We start from the raw sequence: 23,310 nt of genomic DNA, 5'->3' as shown, positions 1-23,310 counted from the left end.
TAAAAAAAATTTAGGTAGGTAAAGAAGACTAAAAGATTACCATGCCGTTCCTAGCTTCAATCAGTAATGTATGTTAAAAAGCCAATCCAAAAACCTTGGTGTAGTCATGGACTCCGATCAGACTTTATCAATCGCCTTAAAAACATAGAACGGATTAAAGGACTTATTCTCAACAGGATCTAGAAAAACTTGTCCATGCATTAATCTTCAGTATACATGACTACTGTAATGGTGTCTTTACATATATCTATACATTCATCTTCAGTATAGCCTAACTACTGTAATGGTGTCTTTACATATATCTATACATTCATCTTCAGTATAGCCTAACTACTGTAATGGTGTCTTTACATATATCTATACATTCATCTTCAGTATAGCCTAACTACTGTAATGGTGTCTTTACATATATCTATACATTCATCTTCAGTATAGCCTAACTACTGTAATGGTGTCTTTACAGGTCTCCTTATTGATCAGATGACTGCAGTTGATTCCGAATGCTGCTGCCCAAGTCCTTACTAATCAATAAGGAAAGTGGAGTATATAAATCTCTTCCCTTGCTTTATACACTTTACACGCTCTCTGTATGCCAAATAATTTATTTCAAAATCCAATTGCTTGGGGCCAAAATACATTTCAGATTTTGTGTGACATCATGATACCCAGGCCTCAAGTCATCTGGGTTAGGTCTGCTTTATGTCCCTAGAATCAGACACGAATGTGGAGAAGCAACGGTCAGTTTTTAATACACCACATATATCTGTCACAGACTCCCAGAAAACTGCAGGTCTGCTGCAACTATCTCAGTTCCTTTAAATCACAGCTAAAAACATTTCTGTTTGCCGCTGACTTCTATTGTTTTATTATTCAACCTTGCAGTTTATTATCTAAACTGCAAGGTTGTACAGACAGACAGGCAGGCAGGCAGTTATTTGTTGAAATGTGGACTTGATTGATCACAACTGTCTGTGTTACGATGCAGATCGTCTACCCTGTATTTACTACTGTACATATTACAACATTAAGTGTTGTAATATGGTTCAGACCATGGACAGAGCTCAGCACTACTCAGCACCAGGGACAGCTCCACTCTGCTGCAACCTAGCATGGACTCGAAAAAAGCCACTTCCACTGCAAATTAAATCGACTGTTTATTGAGTGAGTGTGCGATTAGGTTGGGTCAAATCTTAAAGCAGTCATTATTCAAGTCTAACAGCAGGAGGCGTCCAAGTCAAGTCACATGTCCTGATTTTCACAACTTAAGTCTGACTTGTGTCATTAAAACAGAACATATGTGTAACAGTATTATATAATTAATTACACAAAATATGACACAAATAAGTGCTTCTACCTGACTTAATTCTCCATGGTTCATGTGTATAGGAATACATAGTGCATTAGAGGTCACAGCTCCTTTAAGTCTCCTCCTTTTGCCCCCTGTATAAATGTCCTGTGACACCTCCACCTCTTCCTTCTGTACTTCCGTCTTGGAACGAGGTGGGTGTCTAAGTTGACTTCTCTGTAGCCTATAACATAATAAGAATTGTACTTGCAAATCGATTTATACAGTGTTTGTTTCACTCTGTTTAGAGAGCCATTGCACTACTAAGAACTAACGTGGAGACGTGTCTGTTGTTATTCCTTGTCAGGTATGTTACGTTATATTATATTTATTTGTTGTGTTACTGTCGCTCTTAGCTTCTGTACTTCCGTCTTGGAACGAGAGAGCCATTGCACTACTAAGAACTAACGTGGAGATGTGTCTGTTGTTATTCCTTGTCAGAATAAAACGTGGTTTCCAAAGTGAGTTCTGGGTCCGTCTGTCCATACTCCATTCAACACAATGCAGAGAGAGACAGATTACACCGGTTACATATGCACCAACCCCAGAAACCGTGGTATTATTTTAGTCAGATCAGTCTATGCTTTTAGATAAACATGTTAATTCTGTATCCCGCACTTGCTTTTATCACCTTTGTAACATTGCCAAACTAAGATCCGTTGTTTCACACCTGGAGTTAGAAACTGTTATCCACGCATTTGTCATCACGTCTTGATTATTGTAATTCTCTTTTTACCTGTCTGTCTAAAACCTCATTAGATTGCCTGCAACTGGTTCAGAATATACAGCTGCTATAGGTTGCTGACCAGGTCCAGGAGATCCTGTCATATAACACCCGTCCTTGCCTCCCTACACTGGCGCCCAGGTAATTACAGATAATACATTTTATTTCATCTAGTTATTTCACACCGAGCCCTCCATGCCCAGGCACCTCCTTATCTGTCTGACCTGCTCCAACCGTATGTGCCCAGAAAGATCCGCATCTCAGGCTTTGTTGGTTATTCCTCAGACAAAATTAATAATTTCACTCTATGTTAACATAAATGTAAATGTACTGTGACCACAACAACAACAACAACAACAAATGCCTGCTAAATGCCTAAAGTGTAACAACAACTACACTGCCCCTCATACTGCACAGCTGAAATGAAAATGCATGCAAAAATGCATGCAAAAATACATGCATGATTTGACTTGGCCTGCAGCTGGCATTAGTGAGAATGAATATAAAGTGAAATACAATCTATGTCGGTGATCTTTTTGTGTGGCGCATCACACATGGTGGCCAGTGAGACATCAAACAAACGACATGCGGTCTGTTTGACATTCCCGTAACGTCAGAACACAGGTACCCAAGCAGCAGTGTCAAAGGTCTTCATACCAACAAAATGTTAAGTGTTTACTTTTAAAGGGATATTTCACTAATTTTATCGTCTACTCAGGCTTTTGTGAACATCCCGCACAGTTTTTAAGTTGGTCGATTCAGTGTTTAGATATTTGATATTATTATTATTATTTATTTCAATTACATTTTTTTCATTTATTTTTTATATTGGGGAGAAATGATCTGTGTGTAAAATGTGTCAGTGTGTACAGTGTGTAGTGGCAGTTTATGGGCGGAAAAATGTGAACGGAGCCATTAATGCCATAATGTGGCTGCCATGTTAGTTCCAGGACCCTGCATCATGGTAATGTCTTAAAAAAATTCTATGCCAACTCCTTAGTATGATGGTCATTTCACAACAATAAAAGTCTTGAAATCAACTGTTCAAGGTCAAGGCAACGTGGTGACCATATAGTGCAACATGGACACATTCTGTATAAGGCTCTGTATGTGAAAGAAGAAAAACAAGAGTTTACCTGTCCCTGGGGTGTGGGGAGGGGCATTTCAAACAAAAGAGAAAGTGATACATGTTACTGTCATGCGGCATATTGGGTCAAACACAAACAGTGGTGTCTTTTGATACAGGAAAATGAAAATCGTCATGCAATACCATAATATAAACACCCACCCTCACGCCCTTTGTGTTTTGTTGAGTAACAATGTTGTGAGAAGCGCTTAGCTTTGAGAACAAAGCTGTGTGTTAAGTGTATAAAGCCTGAGTTATACACCATGTCACGCACCGAAAATAGCACATACAACATGCTAACCACACGTTAGCTTGGCGTTGGCTATCTGCGGCGAGCGACACAGCAACTATGTAAATCACCCTTAAAAGCAAGCTGGCCTTTTTAGTACATCAGAACAGACAGCCATCAGTTGTGACTATGGATGAGAGGTGGAAGCTGTTACACTATTATGGGATGGTACCGGGGATATTAGTATTTAGTCATACAATATGGCGTCATCCAGTAAGCGCCCCGCTGATTGTTGTCTCTGCCGATTGGCTCACCTGCCATTGTTGCAGCCCACGCCCCAGACTCGGATGTTGATGATTGGCTGACAGTGGAGAAGGGTGTGGTCTAGTGGGTCCATCAGACTGAGAGTGTCCTTCTTCAGAACCAGCATCATATCCTGACCCTGGATGAGCCATAACCAGCTTGGTAAATGACAGTGGTGTAAAGTAACTATAAGTACAGTACATTTACTTAGTTACTTTACTAAACTACACTTTTTAGGTACTTTTAGTATTTCCACATTTTGTATACATTCACTTTTACTCCACTACATCTCAGAGGCAAATATTATACTTTTACTCGACAATAATAATTTAAAACCTTTAGTTACTTTTTGATTATTATTACAAAACATACATTACCCACTTCAGCCTATACATTTCGACAGAGAGGGAGAGACACTTGGACAGATAGTGAAGGCCAGTGGTTCGCAAACTTTTCAGGTCAAGACCAAAAAGAGATTATATTCGACGTTTTCCACCCAAACTAGTGAAAATAGACTAGTTACAAGTTTGCAACATGGCGCTTAATTAAATATATTTAATTCATGGACTACCCCTGGGACTCTCTCCTCTGTGTTAAACAGTGAGGTATGGTCTTACCCCTGGGACTCTCTCCTCTGTGTTAAACAGTGAGGTATGGTCTTATCCCTGGGACTCTCTCTCCTCTGTGTTAAACAGTGAGGTATGGTCTTATCCCTGAGACTCTCCTCTGTGTTAAACAGTGAGGTATGGTCTTATCCCTGGGACTCTCTCTCCTCTGTGTTAAACAGTGAGGTATGGTCTTACCCCTGAGACTCTCTCCTCTGTGTTAAACAGTGAGGTTTGGTCTTATCCCTGGGACTCTCTCTCCTCTGTGTTAAACAGTGAGGTATGGTCTTATCCCTGGGACTCTCTCCTCTTGTGTTAAACAGTGAGGTATGGTCTTACCCCTGGGACTCTCTCCTCTTGTGTTAAACAGTGAGGTATGGTCTTATCCCTGGGACTCTCTCTCCTCTGTGTTAAACAGTGAGGTATGGTCTTATCCCTGGGACTCTCTCCTCTGTGTTAAACAGTGAGGTATGGTCTTATCCCTGAGACTCTCCTCTGTGTTAAACAGTGAGGTATGGTCTTATCCCTGAGACTCTCTCCTCTGTGTTAAACAGTGAGGTATGGTCTTATCCCTGGGACTCTCTCTCCTCTGTGTTAAACAGTGAGGTATGGTCTTATCCCTGGGACTCTCTCCTCTGTGTTAAACAGTGAGGTATGGTCTTATCCCTGGGACTCTCTCCTCTGTGTTAAACAGTGAGGTTTGGTCTTATCCCTGGGACTCTCTCCTCTGTGTTAAACAGTGAGGTTTGGTCTTATCCCTGGGACTCTCTCCTCTGTGTTAAACAGTGAGGTTTGGTCTTATCCCTGGGACTCTCTCCTCTGTGTTAAACAGTGAGGTTTGGTCTTATCCCTGGGACTCTCTCCTCTGTGTTAAACAGTGAGGTATGGTCTTACCCCTGGGACTCTCTCTCCTCTGTGTTAAGCCCTAACCACACCAAAGGGTCAAGATGGTTTTAGCGTTGCCCTTGCGGTGATATGTCTTGTTGCTCGTTTACCCACGTTGACCCTAGTGATTCAACGCATTGAATTCAATGGCCCAAACCACGCCAAAGGGTCGAGACGGTTTTAGCGTTAACTCCTTGCAACCGTTTGGACCCAAGGAGTTGCATGGTGACCCGTTGGTGTGGTTAGGGCTTTAAACAGTGAGGTAGATGGTCTTACCTCGCCCCAGGCCCCCTGGGACTCTCTCTCCTCTGTGTTCTTACAGTGGGACAGCTGCTGGATGACGTTGTTGACGGCCAGGCTGCTCTTCCCAGGGGTCAGTTCCTCCTCTGGCACCTCCAGCCAGCCCAGGGACCGCACTGCGAAACACTGAGAGAGAGAGAGAGAGGAAGGGGGGGGGGGGGGGTTTGGGGAGGAAAGTGTGTATAATGTAATTCATAATTATATTTCGTTCAATGCCACGTCCTGCCCTTGTCATCTCTGGTCTGCCCCTGTGCAATTCCCTACCTGTCCTCCAGGTGTCCCCAGTGGTCTGGCTCCATTTGTATGCATTTTGGGTCCAACTCTCCATGCACATATATCATTGTATACTATCTCCATATTTTAACTTTTTGTTTTGTAAATGCATGCCCTAAGGGTAGCAAGAATTGTAACGCTGAAACATTTTGAAAGTGAAAGCGACAGTGAGTATTTTGGTTTTATAAATGTTTAAAGGTATATTCAGTGATTTCCCTTAATTCAAATATCACTTATTTTTTTGTTTTGTTGTGATAATCCCCCCTACTAGGCCATATTGTGAGGTCCCTTTTCGTTCAGTTCCGTTCCCACGGAAGGGGGACTACACAATTTTTTCTCCATTAAAGAGATTTATAGATAGAAAGTCCAAATAAAAAAGTTCTACTCGTGCCATCCTGCAGTATTTTTTATAATCAGTGGTCAAAGACGGGACTATTTCTTACAAGGCATACTAATCTGCGCAAGGGGAGTGGTGTGATTTTGGTCACGTGGACCAATCGCGTAGCAGCTTTATTCCCTTCCCATAATAATATTTGAGCAATGGCGGCCACCAGTTCAAGCAGCCAAGAGGGGAAAAATAAAACAAAACAGCGGGGAAAAGTGCGTAAAAGGGAATCAAAGGACTCTAACGAGGACACTGTGTTTCACGCCACGTGTTACCGTCGCTTTATTTGTAAAAGACGATTGTGTTTGGCCGAGAAACGCTGCACACAGACGGTGCAAGGGGAAGAAGGAGAACTAGATGCAGTCGCTGCCTCGGACAGTCACGTCTGAAACCCCCCGAAAGAAACTTCGGTCTCGGACAGGTTTGCCCGTCCCTTCTGCTGGCCATGTCCTTCCAGCCATCTGCATCATTTGTGGACAAATATATTACTGTTGGTGGGAAATAAAACGGAAGAAGCTTTCACAAGCAGAAACAGACTGCAGGTAAGAGACCCCCCCCCCCCCCCCCCTCTCTCTCTCTCTCTCACACACACACACACACACACACACACACACACACACACACACACACACACACACACACACACACACACACACACACACACACACACACACGTTAACATGGGACTGGAAAACATGCATGCCAGTTTTGGACTGTGAAATATTGATTTGTCATATTATGACGATAACTGTGCTACCGGTATTTACATATAGACCTATCATTTTCCCATAAAACCAGAGGTCTTTGATGTGCTGTGTTTGAGGCCGAGGCTTTGTGGGATCACTCTGTTGAATATGTTGAATATCATGTATTTTTGGGTAAGGAAGTGTGCAGATAGAAAGGCGGTGGTCTTGTGATGTAGTGCATTTATATATTATTATATTATATTACTTATCATTGATAAAAAAAAGTGTTTATCTACAGAACAGAGACAGAAACACTGCTGATTGATTCACTACTTTATTAGCTAACCCTAACCCAGTAATGCATGGAGGTCAAGGGGGCAGGTCACTGTGTTATTTACAGCCCCCCACCCAACACACACACGCACACTGACACACACACACACACACACACAGCGAGACAGGGAGCATTTTCTTTTATTGCCTTGATCTCCTTGCCCCCCCCCCCCTCACCTATTTATTTCTTGTAATCCCAGGCGAAAAAGAGATTTATTTAGTATACTTTTTTAAAGTATGAATTTAAATTGTGCTATTTTGAAACTACTTAAGTTGTACTTTTTATACTTAAGTTGCACTTAAGATGTGCTAAAACATATCTTAAATATATTTTTTCTATACTTTTTAACCCTTTTGTGACCAAACAAATTGTGTTAAATTGAAAATATACTTCCATTATCCCAAGTATACTTTTGAAAAGCATACTTAGATTATATTTATAGTGTATTTTCGAATATATCGAGTGTATATCAAGTATTAAATAAATGCATTTAAAATATACTACCAATGTGTTAATAGAATAACATTATGAACTAATGTGCTTAAAATATACTTTGTTATCTCGAATACACTATCAGATCTACTTAAACATATCTTAAATATATTTTTTCTATACTTTTTAACCCTTTTGTGACAAAAAATAGTGTTAAATTGAAAATATACTTCCAGTATCCCAAGTATACTTTTTCCGATGAGTGAAAAGCATACTTATATTATATTTATAGTGTATTATAAGTGTATATCAAGTATTAAATAAATACATTTAATATATACTACCAATGTGTTAATATAATAACATTACAAACTAATGTGCTTAAAATATATTTGATAGTATACTTGAAACTAATACAAGTATACTTCAAATTAATGACTTTTATACTCCAAATACATTTTAAGCATTATATATAATATATATGCAAATATATGCAAATTTATACTTTTCCAAAGTATATATATATATATATATATATTATATACTTCAGAAAATATAAATTTGCATATATTTGCATATATAACTCTTAATTGGAGCAACCATGTTACTATACATATGAATGGGAAAAGGGGAGAGAGACTGACCAATCCAACAGACATTTAGATTCATGGTTTTACTAACAAATCACATAAAACAACATAAATCACCAAATAACTCCACAACAAAACCCTAAATACAATGACCCATAACATAACTCCAGTATACATTCTAATATTCAAATAATAACACAAATAAGAACAATAACACACGGTCCTTGGCGCCCCAGTGTATGCTGGGAAATGGACTTCCTCTAGCCATTCCCATTTCACCTGCCAGTATTTATATCACATTAGTACTCAATATACTTAGACTTAATATACTGAAAGTTTATACTTGTATTGTATTTATAATGTATTAAAAATACAATCTACAAATATATTTACTTAAAATATGCTAAGAGTGCATTTAAAAAATACAATCTACAAATATATTTTTAATTATTATATTAAAGTACATCTTACAATAAATGCATGTTCAGGTTAACTTAATTGCTATGAATATATTGCTAATGGACTTAAAATATAATAATCACAAATGTATTTTTTATTATTATATTAAAGTACATCTTACAATAAATGCATGTTCAGGAGAACTTGCTATGAATATATTGATAAAGTGCTTAAAATATAATAATCACAAATGTATTTTTTATTATTATATTAAAGTAGATCTTACAATAAATGCATGTTCAGGAGAACTTGCTATGAATATATTGCTAATGGACTTAAAATATAATAATCACAAATGTATTTTTAATTATTATATTAAAGTACATCTTACAATAAATGCATGTTCAGGAGAACTTGCTATGAATATATTGCTAATGGACTTAAAATATAATAATCACCAATATATTTTTAATTATTATAATTAAAGTACATCTTACAATAAATGCATGTTCAGGAGAACTTGTTGTGAATATATTGATAAAGTACTTAAAATATAATCATCACAAATGTATTTGTGATTATATGTATTTAAGTTAGACAAAAGTAAATGAATGCACTCATGAAAAGCATATTTTCATACTATTTGAAATATATTTCTCATTTAGTACACTTATCACAAATATGCTAAATCACATTAATTTATGTTCACTTATATTATATTTAGCAAAAATGTACTATTAATATGATTAGAGACACTACAAGTATACATTTAACATACTTTCTGTGCTAAAGGTGTACTTAAGTATGGAATAAATATATTTATTTTTCGCCTGGGATAACCATATAATGGATAGAAGATACAAAAACAAATTTCACCCACATTTTTAATCGTAAATGTGTGATACTATATATACTCTGTATTTTGGCTGTCTTTAGATACAATGTTGACAGCAGACACCTTTGCACATGTTAAGTATTTTTTTGTCTGTGTGTGTGTGTGTTTTCAGAAATGAACAACCCTTTGCTGCCACAACATATTCTGCGAACGAGTCATCCGTCAAAGGATTATCGATAAACAAGAAATCCTGAAAATGGACCAACTAAGGAAGAAGTTCATAGACAACGTTAAGAAGAATGAGGATATTGATGCTTCAGACTACAGGTAACTGTAGTCAACAAAAAATAACCTCTTTCATACTGAAAAGTTTCCATTTTATTGATTTATTCGCTCACAAGAAAGGCTATGACAGTATGTTTAAATTAATTTGTTTCTCATTGTGAAAAAATTCCTTTATTTATACATTTGTGCTCGTCTTTTTCTATATTTTCATTTTGCAGGCAGGATAAACTGAAAAGGCGGTTGGACCGTGATTTCCCCCAGCTGGTGTTTCACAGCCCTGTATCTCCGAACTGGTTTTTGTTTAAACATTATCAGCAGATACACTGTTAGACAGGCTATCCTTCAGACACGACAACAACTGAGTCAACCGAGGTAACCTGTTCAAAATACTCCCGTCCAAAAAACGCTACCAGAGCATCAAATCTCGCACCACCCGTCTCAGTAACAGTTTTTACCCCCAGGCAGTCAGGCTGCTGAACAGCTGACCTTGAACTGTATTGCACTTCACTTCACTTGCACTTTTCTTTTCCTGTTTCTTGTCTTTTCTTGCACTATAGATGTTTGTTTATGTCCTGTGTATGTAAGACTGAGTGCTCTGAGCAAAACAATTTTCATTGTATGTATACTCTGTATCTATACAAATGACAAATAAACCTGAACCTGAACCTGAAGCCAAGCTGAAAGTGACAATGAACAAACATCTGGACAAACTACAGAGCACACAAGGACACTGTATAGTGCAGGACTGATATTGAACTTGTAAATGAAACTCCCGGTATGAAATGCCCTTGGCCTCCCACAGCAGAGGATTTGAATGTTTCTGAAGCAAAATCTGTTGTGCCAGTTGAACTATTCAATGTAATTTCCTGGATTATAGGTGCAACAGAGTAACCAACACTAGACTGTTATGTTGATATTCCTGAAGATGTGAACCTAAAAGTTTTATCTGTTTGTCAATACATTGTGCATCTAAAGGTCGGAAGCAGACGCCTAAGTCACTGTGTCTTGGTCTAACTGTTCGCCATTTAACAGATTCATCCAATGTTCTGTCACTACTGAATAGATTAGGACACTGTGCTTCATGGAACACAGTTGTCAGTCTAGACACTAGCCTAGCTCAACTTCTAGAGGGCAGAGACAAAATTTCTCAAAGAAGGCACCTACCATACTGGTGTGGGATAACATTGATTTTGAGGAGGAGACACTGTCAGGTCGTGGAACTACTCACCATACAAATGGCATTATGCTACAAAGTTCTGTTGTTGAAACAATGTCTAGACCAGACAGACAGCCACTGCCGAAGTCAGTTTACACATTGAAAACACCTCCTACCTTCCCTGTACAACACAATCCACAGTCTAAAAGACAAGGGCCACAGAACTTGTTTCAGGATGCAAGGTACAGATCATTCTGTACGGCATCATCAGCTTTGCCAGAACTGTCCATTCCCCCAACAAGTGATGCTCTCCACCAACATTGCAAAAGGGCAAACTACCAAGCAGCAGTGATGAGACGTTCTCTGACTAGTAGGATGTGTGCTCCTTCACCCATTGGCAATGGCTGGGGCATGGAGGATGGGGAGTTAACAGTAACATGGATGACTAGAAATCCTGCCCCTGATAGTGTGTTGCAGGTAGTCCACTGTAATTGTAAAAACAAGAAGCAAATGTGAGACTGAAAGATGTTCATGTATGTCTGCAAAACTGTCTTGCACTGATTTATGTCACTGCCTGTCTGTGAAAATGTGTCAAAAGAAACAGAAGAAAGAGTTACATGGGATGATGACTCTGATGAAAGTGATAGGGATGAGTAACCCAACATGTTACCATGGCCTACTACTTGTTTTGTTCAACAATTATTAAGATGTCAAAGAATTGCCACACTGCCTACATCCATTTAAATGCAATGCATGCAAACAGCACAGACTACTTGGATGTACAAATGACAGATGCTGTGACACTTTGCGGAACTTGTAAATAAATAAATGTTTCATACCATATGTTGTAATAATTCTGACCTCTAGTACTTTAATTTTTAGTCTTGTCCATTTCTTTGCATTATTCCAATTTAGGGGGCGTGGTAACATTTGGATAGATTTTCTTCCATTTTGGTCCAAGGTGCCCTGATTTTCTGTGTAGGATTCATTGTACTGTGTGGCAAACACTTAAGTTGAAGCATATTCTTTAACAAATATGCTACATTTCATGATCTAAATTCACATATGAGTAAACTAAAGGCACCAATACTTGTTTCATATGTTAAGTATATGCATTTGACATTTGAGAAAGACTTTGTGTTTACAAGCAAAAACAGCAGCCCAAGATTTTAGTTTTTTGGTTATACACTGTTTATACATTTATGGCTTGTGACAAAATACTGCAGGATATTATGAGTAGAACTTTTAACCCAAAGTCTAGAAGGGTATTATCTATGAAAAAATGCATTGAATGAGTAGTTCCCATGACATGGGAACGAAACTCATTTTCTAAGCACTTTTTCATGGGTCCCAACACGGCCTATACTATAGTGTGTTGACCATAATAAGGAGTTCCTCCCTGTCCCCAGTTAACCCCTGGGGGTAAAAAAACCCATTTTTGGCTAGGTGGCAAAGCCTTCATCCAATCAGGATAGAGAGGGGCCTTCCAGGCCTTGGTGTGTGGGCTGTTGGCCTGCCGCGTGCCACCCCCCCCCCCCCCTGTAGTGCGTGCACGTGCACATCTTGTTACTGGGGCGGACCGGGGGTTTTTCCAAATCACCCAAATCACTGAATGCTCCTTTTAGAGCAGTTTTGAAAATTCACACTTCTTTATGGCTGTTGGTGGTAGGGCACTCCACATTTCATGCAACAGTCTGGCGACGTCCTAACTCCATTGGAACATTCTTTGTATGAAAATTAGCAGACCTAAACCCTAAAATAGATAACTTTGCTCTCTCTGTTCCCCGTTGGGAACAGATGGGTGTTGATAATAGATCAATGAATGATAGTAGTAAACAGTGGTTTGGGTGCATGCAGGTACCTTGGAGTCAGGGTCATGGTTGCTGCTGAAGTAGTCTTCATACCAGGAGGACCTGGAAGAGGAGATGACAACTAGAAAGGTGGATTCTGGGAAAGTGTGGTTACAATGTGGTCAACCTGTAATGTCAGTCATCTATGATGTATCTATAATCTATGAGGAATGATACCATATATTTGACCATGTTTTTCAGCCACATGCTCTTGCTCTCCGTGGAAGTCGGTTGCACTTTTTCTCTCTCCCTCCCTCGTGTATCAGAGGAAAATATTGTACCGCTACAATTATATGAAAACCTAACTAGTTACTTTGTAGATTTTGATACAAAACACACTAACCACTTCAGCCCTATATTTTTTATTTGAAAATAGCAGATCTATAAGCTCACAATGAGCATCATGAGCTTGTAGATCGGCTAGTTAAAAACATTTGTTTATGTTTTGAACTTGTGAAATGGGACATTCTGCGCAATGAGTACTTTTACTTTTGGTACTTTAGGTACATTTTGAATACCACCAGACTTCTACGTGTAACATCGTATATTTACATTGCAGAAATGATACTTTTACTTAAGTAAAACATGTGAGTACTTTTTCCACCACTGTCAGTGCATTCCATCCGCTACAGGTTTAATAGAAAGAAAAACGCTGCATTGCATGGATGAGTGCCAGACGCCTCCTTACTCTTCTTAATTGGAACAACACGGATGCCATTTCAGCAGAACTGTGTCCTAAAACATACTTAAATGCTAGGAAGAAATGGGGTGATGCGAAACGGGAGGGTATTAAAATAAAGCAGGCGCGTTCGATAAAACTAAATGCCAGCTTTTATTAATCCCATAATGCTCTAGACCAGGGAAGAGCCGCATGTGCCCTCTAACTGTGTGTGTGTGTGTGTGTGTGTGTGTGTGTGTGTGTGTGTGTGTGTGTGTGTGTGTGTGTGTGTGTGTGTGTGTGTGTGTGCGTGCGCGTGTGGATCGATGTTGTGGTTGATGAAGAGTCCAGGGAAATGTTTGTATTAGAGATTAGCCTAGAGGACGCCTATGGGCTATAGGTGCAGACTATTTGTTTAATTGTTTTTATATGTGACAGCCTGGCGCTTCAACAACTTGGGGTTCCAAAAAAGGCTGGAAAAGTATTGTGCTGTCTCTGCTATAATTGGCAGCCGTCACATATGACAGAGGCGCTGTTGCCTGTTACTTACTCTATATCCATACAGTACAGAGTGACATGCTTATTGTATCATGAAGACATATGCCATGATTTTGTGAATGTAATCTTACTGCACCTATATAATATTTGTGTCCCTTTTATGTTTCTTCTTTATGTGGTCATCATAAATAAGAAAGTTTTAATTTGCTCTATCTGTCCTGTCAATGCTGATGACACTCGACTGTTTCTCAAATCTCAATCTGGATTTTTCGTCACATCAAGCTCAAGGTAGCCTGCTGTGTGTGTGACTGTGTGTGTGTGTGTGTGTGTGTGTGTGTGTGTGTGTGTGTGTGTGTGTGTGTGTGTGTGGACACCTGTCTTCCGCAGATGACGGCGACCTCTCAGTTGGTCTCTCGGTCAGTCCGTTGGACCCCGCCTTCTCCTGGCTCTGACCGGAAAACACAGGAAAACATACATATAAAGGTTTAGGTTTAACACTAGTCATCAACTCTCTCCAGGTACAGTGTCCCAGTGGCATCTGCATTGCATTGTGCGTTGCAGAAATATTTACATTCAACATGTTTTTGGACGGGCTCAACTGCCTGGGTGAGGTTCCAAACGGGCTAGGTTTCCACCCGGCAGTGATGAGTGCCACTGTGTATCTCACCTCTGCATTGTGCTGCGTGTCCCGCTGCTCGGCCTGGATGCTGGGGTGCTGCCACTGGGTGGCGCCTGTGGGGATGTGCCAGTAGTAGGTGCCAGTAGCGTCTCTGATGGTCCGCCAGCCGGACGGCAGATCAGGGTCTACCGCTAAGTCCTGGTCGGCCCAAATATTATCTGGAAAGATATAGGGAGACAGACCAGTGTTAAAGATGGAGTGCCGTGATTTTTGTACTTTTTCTGTCTTGTGTCACAAGCATCATTGCATAACAATATGAATTATGATGTTTCTTACACTTTGAGACACAAGATGACAAGAGGAGTTAACATTACCCTAAAGGCCCAAATGAAGTGACATAGTGACATCACAGTATAATCCCTCCCCTAACCCCTCCCCTTTATCATACAACAACAGCTGTGGGTGCGGCTTCAGTTCAGGTGGATCACCACGTACAGTACCCACCTGAAACACCAGGCATACTTTAATGAACTGGTGGGTGTGGCCACATAAAAACATAATTTTAACACTTTCTGTACACTTAAAAAAAAATCTTTCTCCTAGTATAATCATAGTACCTGATGATCATGTTTTAGGGGGGAGAAAAATCACGGCAGTCCATCTTTAAACTTGTCGACTAAAACTATGACGAAAAAAGGTCGTCAACTACTTTTGTTCACTGACGAACTAAACTAAGTTATGATGACTAAGACTGAGACTAATTATATTTACAATTTCGTAAACAAATAAAAACTAAACTAAAATGTTAGGGATGATACTAGTGGAGAAGAGATCCAGTAGAACTAAAAGACTCAGGGTCGTGCTTTGAAAATAGCAGATCTACTGTACACCAAGCTCACAATGTTGTGACATCTGCCATTACAACGCCATCAAAGCAATACATTTATGCAGCCAAAATCAACTGTAGATTTAGTCGACTAAAATCGTATGATATTTTGACGACTAAAATCATATGATATTTAGTCGACTAAAATGTATGACTTAAACTAAATTTAATTTAATTCAAAAGACGTATGGGACTAAAACTAAATCAAAATGAGCAGTCAAACTTACGGTAACACTGAGACAGACAATAATGGTGTGAGATTTAAACAAAAGGCAGGGAAGAAGCAAACACATGTGCCTTATTGCAGAATTCTGGGTTTTACTGTAGCTGGGGACAGTTGGGGGACATTGAATATATATAAATATGAATATGAATATAATATATATATATATATATATATATAATATATATATAATATCTTTTTATTTTTAGCATCCCCATTAGCGAACACGGTAACATTAGCTGCTCTTTCTCGTGTCCAAAGACGTCTTCCAGAGTTCTAAATATCCTTGATATCTTAGATGCAGTCATGCTGTAAAACACAAATCACTAAGGTCATTGACCAGGAGGTTAGCATGAGTGTCATCTGCATTCAGTCAATAATCAGTTGAACACCTCGTGTATCATAGTTCTGGTGGATACAGCATTTTAGTTTAGTTAAAGGTATATTCAGTGATTTCACTTAATTCAAATATCACTTATTTTTTTGTTTTGTTGTGATAATCCTCCCTACTATAGAGTGTGCTGGCCATATAAGGAGTTCCTCCCTGTCCCCAGTTAACACCTGGGGGTCAAAAAACCTTAGGTTTCGTTTTTGACTCTCTATCCTGATTGGACGAAAGGCTGGGTCCCACAGCCAAAAACGAAACCTAAGGTTTTTTGAGTGAAATCACTGAATATACCTTTAAATTTGAAATTAGAAAATATTTTGAAAATGATTAGACATTTCTTTAAAATATTATGTTTTTGATCAGTTTTGAACATTTTAGCCTCACATACCCAAAATAGGCACACTATTAGGTTTAACCCATTAACACCGGGAAAGCATCTGTTTCATATTTTAGATTTTAGCTTAAAAGCTTTATTTTGGCTATTAAAAAATATTATTTTGGAAAAATCTTAAAAATGTGTGCATTTGCGTCTGTCTTTGAACAGATAGATATTTTTAAAGCGAACATTTTGAGTGAACTCAAGGTGGTTCCTGGAAAAAAATATTTTGAAATGGCAGTCAGCGACCAGCCGGCCAAATATCTAATTTTGGGGGTCCTTGACATGATAAAGTTTCTCTTTCAGAAAACTGTTTAGAAGACATTTGTTGTAGAATCGGCCTCAAGTGGTTAATTAAGGCCTGCTGCATCCCAGTTTGTTCTTGCCTCTACATGATCCTTATCTCTGGTGTGATTTCATCATCTTCTGCCCCATCCATTCCTCTCATGCCCTTGTTTTGCCTCCTCTCCTATTTCAGTCACGTGCGCGGGACAAACCATATATGAAGGTCAATGTGTGTGTGTGTGTGTGTGGGTGTGTGTGTGAAGGTCAATGTGTGTGTGTGTGTGTGTGTGTGTGTGTGTGTGTGGGTGGGTGGTTGGGTGTGTGCATGCGTGCGACAGCCATTTTAACATTCCACTGACCCGGGTGGATGTAGACAGATGGAGAAAGAGGGCGGGAGGGAGGAAGTGACAAGGCAGGGATCAAGGGATAGGATAGAGGATGTGAACTGAAACTATATGACGTTAGATGAGAGGGTCAGCTGGAAGAGGGAGGCAGAGACGAGAGAGGGAGAGAGAGAGAGAGAGAGAGAGAGAGAGAGAGAGAGAGAGAGAGAGAGAGAGAGAGAGAGAGAGAGAGAGAAACAGAAACAGGTCAATAGTGACGCGGGCTGCAGATGATGCACATGTATGCGTAGACTAGTGAGAGAGGGAGAGGAGAGAGAGAGAGGGAGTTAGCCGGCCAGCTCTTTTCTGTTCTATTCTACACAGCAAACACTGAATATTTTCATGTCTATTCAATTCTATTCTATTGTATTACTCATCCGCTCCTCTCCTCTCTATAACAGTCATACTGATCAGGTTTCAGATAGCACAGACCTTATAGTGTCTGACTGTCTGCTTAGAATGCTGTCCCTGATGTTATTTCAAACTAAAGTCAGGGGTAAACCTGTGTGAGCATCTCTAATCCTAGCTGTTCAGACTGAAAGCTTTTATTGCACACTTGCACAGCTTTCTCAAAGACTCTCGGGGTGAGACTTCGCCAACGATGTAAATGTGATTCGGATCCCCAAACGATATGAGGTACTGACGTGTTTTAATGAGCCTGCTGCTGCATCCAAGAATTATATCATTGCATTTATTCAGGTGCCCGGAAAACACGATACTGGCATGGTCTCGGATCGGAGAGGAGAGGAGAGGAGAGGAGAGGAGAGGAGAGGAGAGGAGAGGAGAGGAGAGGAGAGGAGAGGAGAGGAGAGGAGAGGAGAGGAGAGGAGAGGAGAGGAGAGGAGAGGAGAGGAGAGGAGAGGAGAGGAGAGGAGAGGGATCACATTGCATAATTTATTAAGCTGATTCAGCTGACACAATCGACACTGTATAGAGTCACGCTCTGTGGTCATGCTGTAGAAGACAGCATGACCACAGAGCGTGTGAAAGAGAAAGTACAGTATGTGTGTGTGTGTGAGTGTGTGTCATACTAACTCTAAGGTTACAATCCCCGTTGATGGATCTGTTCTGTCCGACACCCAGGCCCCTAGTCACAGCCAGACATACACACAATGCATTATGATGTGTTAGTATAGTGAATATCACAATGCACTGCGCAGTGTTTAGGAATAGTGGAGATTGTTTTATAATAGAAATGCTTTTGTTTTAGTCTGTTTACACCAGATATTAGCCTGTGGTTAATCAGACTAATGGATTTAGTCAATTATAAAATAAATCATTAACATTTCCGATTTGTTGTTGATAAATGTAAATGTATTATTAGGCCTATATATAATTTTTTGTTACAGTTTTTCGATTAGTTGCTTAGCCTACAGTATACCTGAGCAAGTTGGTTATGGTTCTAATTAATATCAGATATATAATTTTATTTTAATTGCCTAAGCTTGTTCTTAGAACAGTGAATTGAGCATTGTCAAAGACATTAAAAGAAACTATGTGTGTGCGAACATCCACGTTTGTGCGTACATGCGTGTGTGCGCACGCATGTGCTCTAGCTGTGCCATGAGGTTTCATCTGATTCCATTCAATAAACCCTGTGTGGTCATTAAGGCTCACTAACTGGTTGGTTGACTGTTCTTATCTCTTCAAGCTATGCTTTTGTCTTTTCTTCTCTAGCTCTATTGCTCCTTATCTTTTTTACACAAATGTTACTTTACTTTACTTGGCAAGATATCTGTTGATGGCTTTTATAGAATAAACTGTATTTTAAACTTCTGCTCCTCCACATTTTTTGAGTGCTTGGATCTCTTTTTCTTTTCTTTTTTCATGTCTCTTGATGTATTTAGTTTTTAAAGGTGGAGTGCCGTGATTTTTGTAAATTTTCTGTTTTCTATTTGTCTATGGAGTTAATATAATAGACCCCCATGCAGGTCAGCACTCCATCGCTAAAGTTTTAATGTATTGTAGATTAGATTGGTTTTGGTTTTGGGGCAGAGAAATCCAAAGTGCTATTGACCTATATATACGTTTGTTCTTGCTGATGGGAGTAGCAGCTCCAGCTCCTCTAGTGCTGTATGTTTGGCTGTAACTGGTGAGCCAAACTGCACAGGTTATTAGTGTAGGCCTACTGCTTCTGTTCAACCATCAGCGATGACAGATGTATATTTTTGAGCAACTGATTTTTCAAATCAGATTTTGTAGCTGGTGACCAGATTACAGGGCTGTGTGTTGTAAATGTCATCTGTGTATCAATATCTTTGTTTCTTTATCTCTCTCTGTCTCTGTCTTTTGCTATTTGTTACTTTCTGTGTACTTTGTTTAGGGCTGGGCAGTTAACCGAAAATACCTTGAAACCAACATTTAGAAGGTACCGCAATGACTGACTCTTGCTCATGTACTGTAGGTTAATTGAATAATCAAGATACAGGTTTTTATATAGATTATTATCTATATAAAAACCTGCATCTCAATGGTATACTAGATGGTCTACATACATGCTACGAGCTGGAATATTTTCAACATTAAAAAACAAATTTGTTCATGAATCGTAAATTAATTGAGGCAAACGTTTGAAATAATCGTGATATTATTGATTTGAGGTCATATTACCCAGCACTAAAGTTGTTGTCTTTGTCTCGGTAGATGCGTTTGTCTCTGAGGACAGTGTCATTTATAGACCAGTGATATGTCCATACTGTATATCAGCCCAATGCTCACGAGAGGATAAGGTTACATTTACAATATTTCTATTCTGTTCTAGCTCATATAATCACACGTTACTACTACTAGAAAGCACTATTGGAGCACAAACCTCTGCGAACAATGCAGCACCGGTTCTGATGGCTGATAGGCTTTGCCTATTAGCGTTCAAAAGTACAGTAATATAGATAAACAGTGATCAATAATATTCTAATATGAATTGCAAGAAACTACCGAAGACAGTGGTCAAAAGATTAACAGTGACTGCCACTTTCTCTGGGAGCTCAGAATACTGTGTTCATTTCAATGACAAATCCATCCAGGCTATCTATTTGTATCATGACTTTTTAGAAATGTACAGGAGAGGAATACACATTCATTTGAAATCTGAGATGAAGTCTGTGGAAAAAGTCTGATTTCTGAGAAGTGCATGGGAAAGAATCGTGATAATATTTCCCTGCCTGAAGTTTTAACACCTACAGGTGGCCTGCCTTGCCTGCCTGCCTGCCTGCCTGCCTGCCTGCCTGCCTGCCTGCCTGCCTGCCTGCATGCCTGCCTGCCTGCCTGCCTGCCTGCCTGCTTGCTTGCTTGCTTGCTTGTGTCCCTCACTGAAGGAGAACAAACGCAATTGCTACCATGACAACACAGTATGTTCTATGGCAATCCCCCACGTCAACAAAAACATCACTTCCTGCACAAGAACATGTTAGGTCAGCATGGGCCTTGAGATGCTGAAGGACAAAATGCTTAGACAGTTCCCTTTTCCTCATAATTATCTGTCATTCAAGTAAAAGTCTGGAATTCAAAATGTACTTGAGTAAAAGTACAAACGAATTAGCAACAAAATGTACTTAAAGTAGCTATACCAATTAAGTAAAAGTACTTGTTATGCAGAATGTCTCATTTTAAGATTTCAAATGTAAAAAAATAATTTGAATCTACAAACTCTGAGTGTACAATGAGCAATATACCGGTATATTTATTATGGTTTGGCGATGAATTGGATCTGCTTTTTAGGTACTCTGATCACTACTCACTAGCAACATCAGTCCCCACCATAGGGACTCCGAACCGCCCGTACCTAAACAGCAGATCCAAAAAGGTGGTAGCTGGGGTGGAGGAGGGTGAGCAGCAAAGGTTTAAGCAGACAGCAGCGCATGCAGCAGTATCAGTGTGCAGCAGCAAGCAAGCAGGATAAGCAGTGCAAACTACCAGTTTAAATAGCCGGTATGAAGATGGAAGGAATGTGTGATTGGATGTGTGAATCATGTGAACGAGAACGTGATGCTGAGGTGGCCCAATGGATGATATGCACACGACTGCCATCTTGCCAGCAAGGTGAAGCTTGAAGCTTGAATTATCGTCTTGAACTGAGATGGGGCCTGCTTGTTCAGTCCTATACTTATGGGAACAAACGATCTTGAAGCCCTAGCCTGCAGAGAAGGTACCATGTACCGTCGCCCTGATGGTAAAAGATGCTATTGGCTGTGTAACGTCTAACATTGCAGATAGAAAGAGGATAATTCAAGCTTTCCGTACAGCTGCAATGTTGGTAAGTTTGATGTTCTTTAATACAATTAGATAGATGTTCTGTTTGGATGAATGGGCTGTCTATGGGAAGTTGCACCTAGGTAGCAACCTTGCTGGCAAGATGGCAGCCATGTGCATATCAATGAACGGCCGCTGGCAACTGCACTGAGTTTCCTGACTGAACTTGCTCTGTGCATGTCTGTGACAGGCGTGACACTCATTCGTGTAAAAAGTAACACTTGTGATCTATTGTGAGCTCATAGATCTGCTATTCTGCGGTGATAAATGATAAAGCTTTAGCTTTGTCAGTCCACTTGTTGTCCACTTACATGTCTGTCTGTCTGTCTTGTCTTGTCTTGTCTTGTCTTGTCTTGTCTTGTCTTGTCTTGTCAGTCAGTCAGTCAGTCAGTCAGTCATCTAAGTTAGATCAGTGTCATTGGATCGGTAGGTCAAGGACAAAGACCTTTCCATTGTCCTTCATTGTCAGTCTAACCACCTCACCACACATTCTGTCTCGACAAACCTCAGATTTTTCACTATAACAAAGGCGGCAGACACAATAGTTTAATTTTATTTTCTGCTCTCTATCTATTCTGCGCAAAATCATAGTTAACTATTCTGGCCAGCAGTGGCCACTCCCACATTCCAACCACCTGACCTAGCTCAGTTCCATCTACAAACCTGTTCCCTCTTCCTCATCACCAACACTGTTCCCACTCCCTGTTTCTTGCTCTTCCCTGCTAATCTACACACCTGTTTCCATGCACTCCCTCATGATCACCTGTTCCCTCCCCTGCCTCATCAGCCCTGCTCTTCCCTGCTCCTCTACACACCTGTTCCCCCTCCCTCATGATCACCCGTTCCCTCCCCTGCCTCATCAGCCCTGCTCTTCCCTGCTTCTCTACACATCTGTTCCCCCTCCCTCATCATCACCTGTTCATCAGCCCTGCTATTCCCCGCTTGTATTATACTCCCTCATCACATCAGCTTGCTACCTATAAAGACATGGACCCATATGACTCACTCTCTGCCAGATTGTCAAGTGTTTGTTGTTACTGTGTGCTACAGTCTTGGCTCTTTACTCTCAGTCTCTTGTAAGTAATTTCTATCGTTTATGAGTCGTGTCCGTCTCCAGATGTTGATTTATGTTTTTGACCTTCTGCCCATCTTTGGATTTCTGGATTATTGCCTGCTCCTGCCTCCCTTTGGTATTTGTTTGCCTGTATGGACTGCCTACATGTGTTTGACCACTGTCTGATTCACCACATCATAAGCCTTGACACTTAATTCAGCTGTTGATTTAATGAATCCATATAGTTTGACTTTGAACTTGCTCTGCCTCCGGTGATGTTCTGCTCTTGGGTTCGACTCGACTGTATAGTTTCATAGTGCAAGTCGTATCTATAATCGACCATCATAGTTAACTATAATATGATAATGTTAGAAGTCATACTCACCATCATAGTTGACTATAATAATGGCCAGCATATAATCCTTCCCCAGCATGACTCTGTCCAGCCGTGCGTGTGCACGTGTGTGCGTGCGTGTGTTCCGATCCTCTGTCCTCTGCTAGCTCTTACACATCACTCACACTGTCTCCCCACACTACTCTATCTCTCTCTCTCTCTCTCTGTTGCTCTCGCTCTCACACACAAACTCTGTCTGTCACAGCAGCAAATGGCTAGAGGCCTGTTCACATGCCGAAAGGTTTAGATGTTCTTAATTCCACTCTGTCTATATTAATCTACTGTAAGTGTGTCTCTATCTATCCATCTTGAAACCTGTCCCTACATCCCTCCCTCGGTTCTCTTCTCTCTGTCTCTCTGTTACAGAGGATGAACAATGCAACAATCACCAGCAAACCTCTGCTGCCAATACCGGCGCTTTCTTTCTCTCCCTTTCTCTTCCCCAGGCTGTTCCCCTCCTCTCTCTCTCTCTCTCCCTCTCTCCGTCCCGTTCACCCTGTGTTGCGTGCAGCACCACTCCCTCCCTCCCTCACTCTCTGCTCCTTCCCTTCTCTCC

General features: G+C 40.2%; 1 protein-coding gene across 1 annotated transcript in view; it reads right to left on the bottom strand.

Moving 5' to 3' along the window:
• apbb3 (amyloid beta (A4) precursor protein-binding, family B, member 3) overlaps positions 1-22,794 on the bottom strand; it is a gene marked incomplete at both ends in the record, with an annotated part of 44,655 nt that extends 21,861 nt beyond the window's left edge. The window contains 6 exons of the mRNA XM_083759920.1: positions 3,739-3,866; positions 5,494-5,643; positions 12,754-12,805; positions 14,273-14,346; positions 14,566-14,735; positions 22,746-22,794. Of these exons, the coding sequence (XP_083616046.1) occupies positions 3,739-3,866; positions 5,494-5,643; positions 12,754-12,805; positions 14,273-14,346; positions 14,566-14,735; positions 22,746-22,794 (623 nt within the window). The remainder of the gene's footprint in view (positions 1-3,738; positions 3,867-5,493; positions 5,644-12,753; positions 12,806-14,272; positions 14,347-14,565; positions 14,736-22,745) is intronic.
• Between the last annotated feature and the right edge of the window lie 516 nt (positions 22,795-23,310).

Source organism: Protomyctophum parallelum, assembly GCF_964188405.1.
Source record: "Protomyctophum parallelum genome assembly, chromosome: 1".
Classification (NCBI taxonomy): Eukaryota; Metazoa; Chordata; class Actinopteri; order Myctophiformes; family Myctophidae; genus Protomyctophum; species Protomyctophum parallelum.
This window is presented reverse-complemented; position numbering and strand designations above follow the sequence as displayed.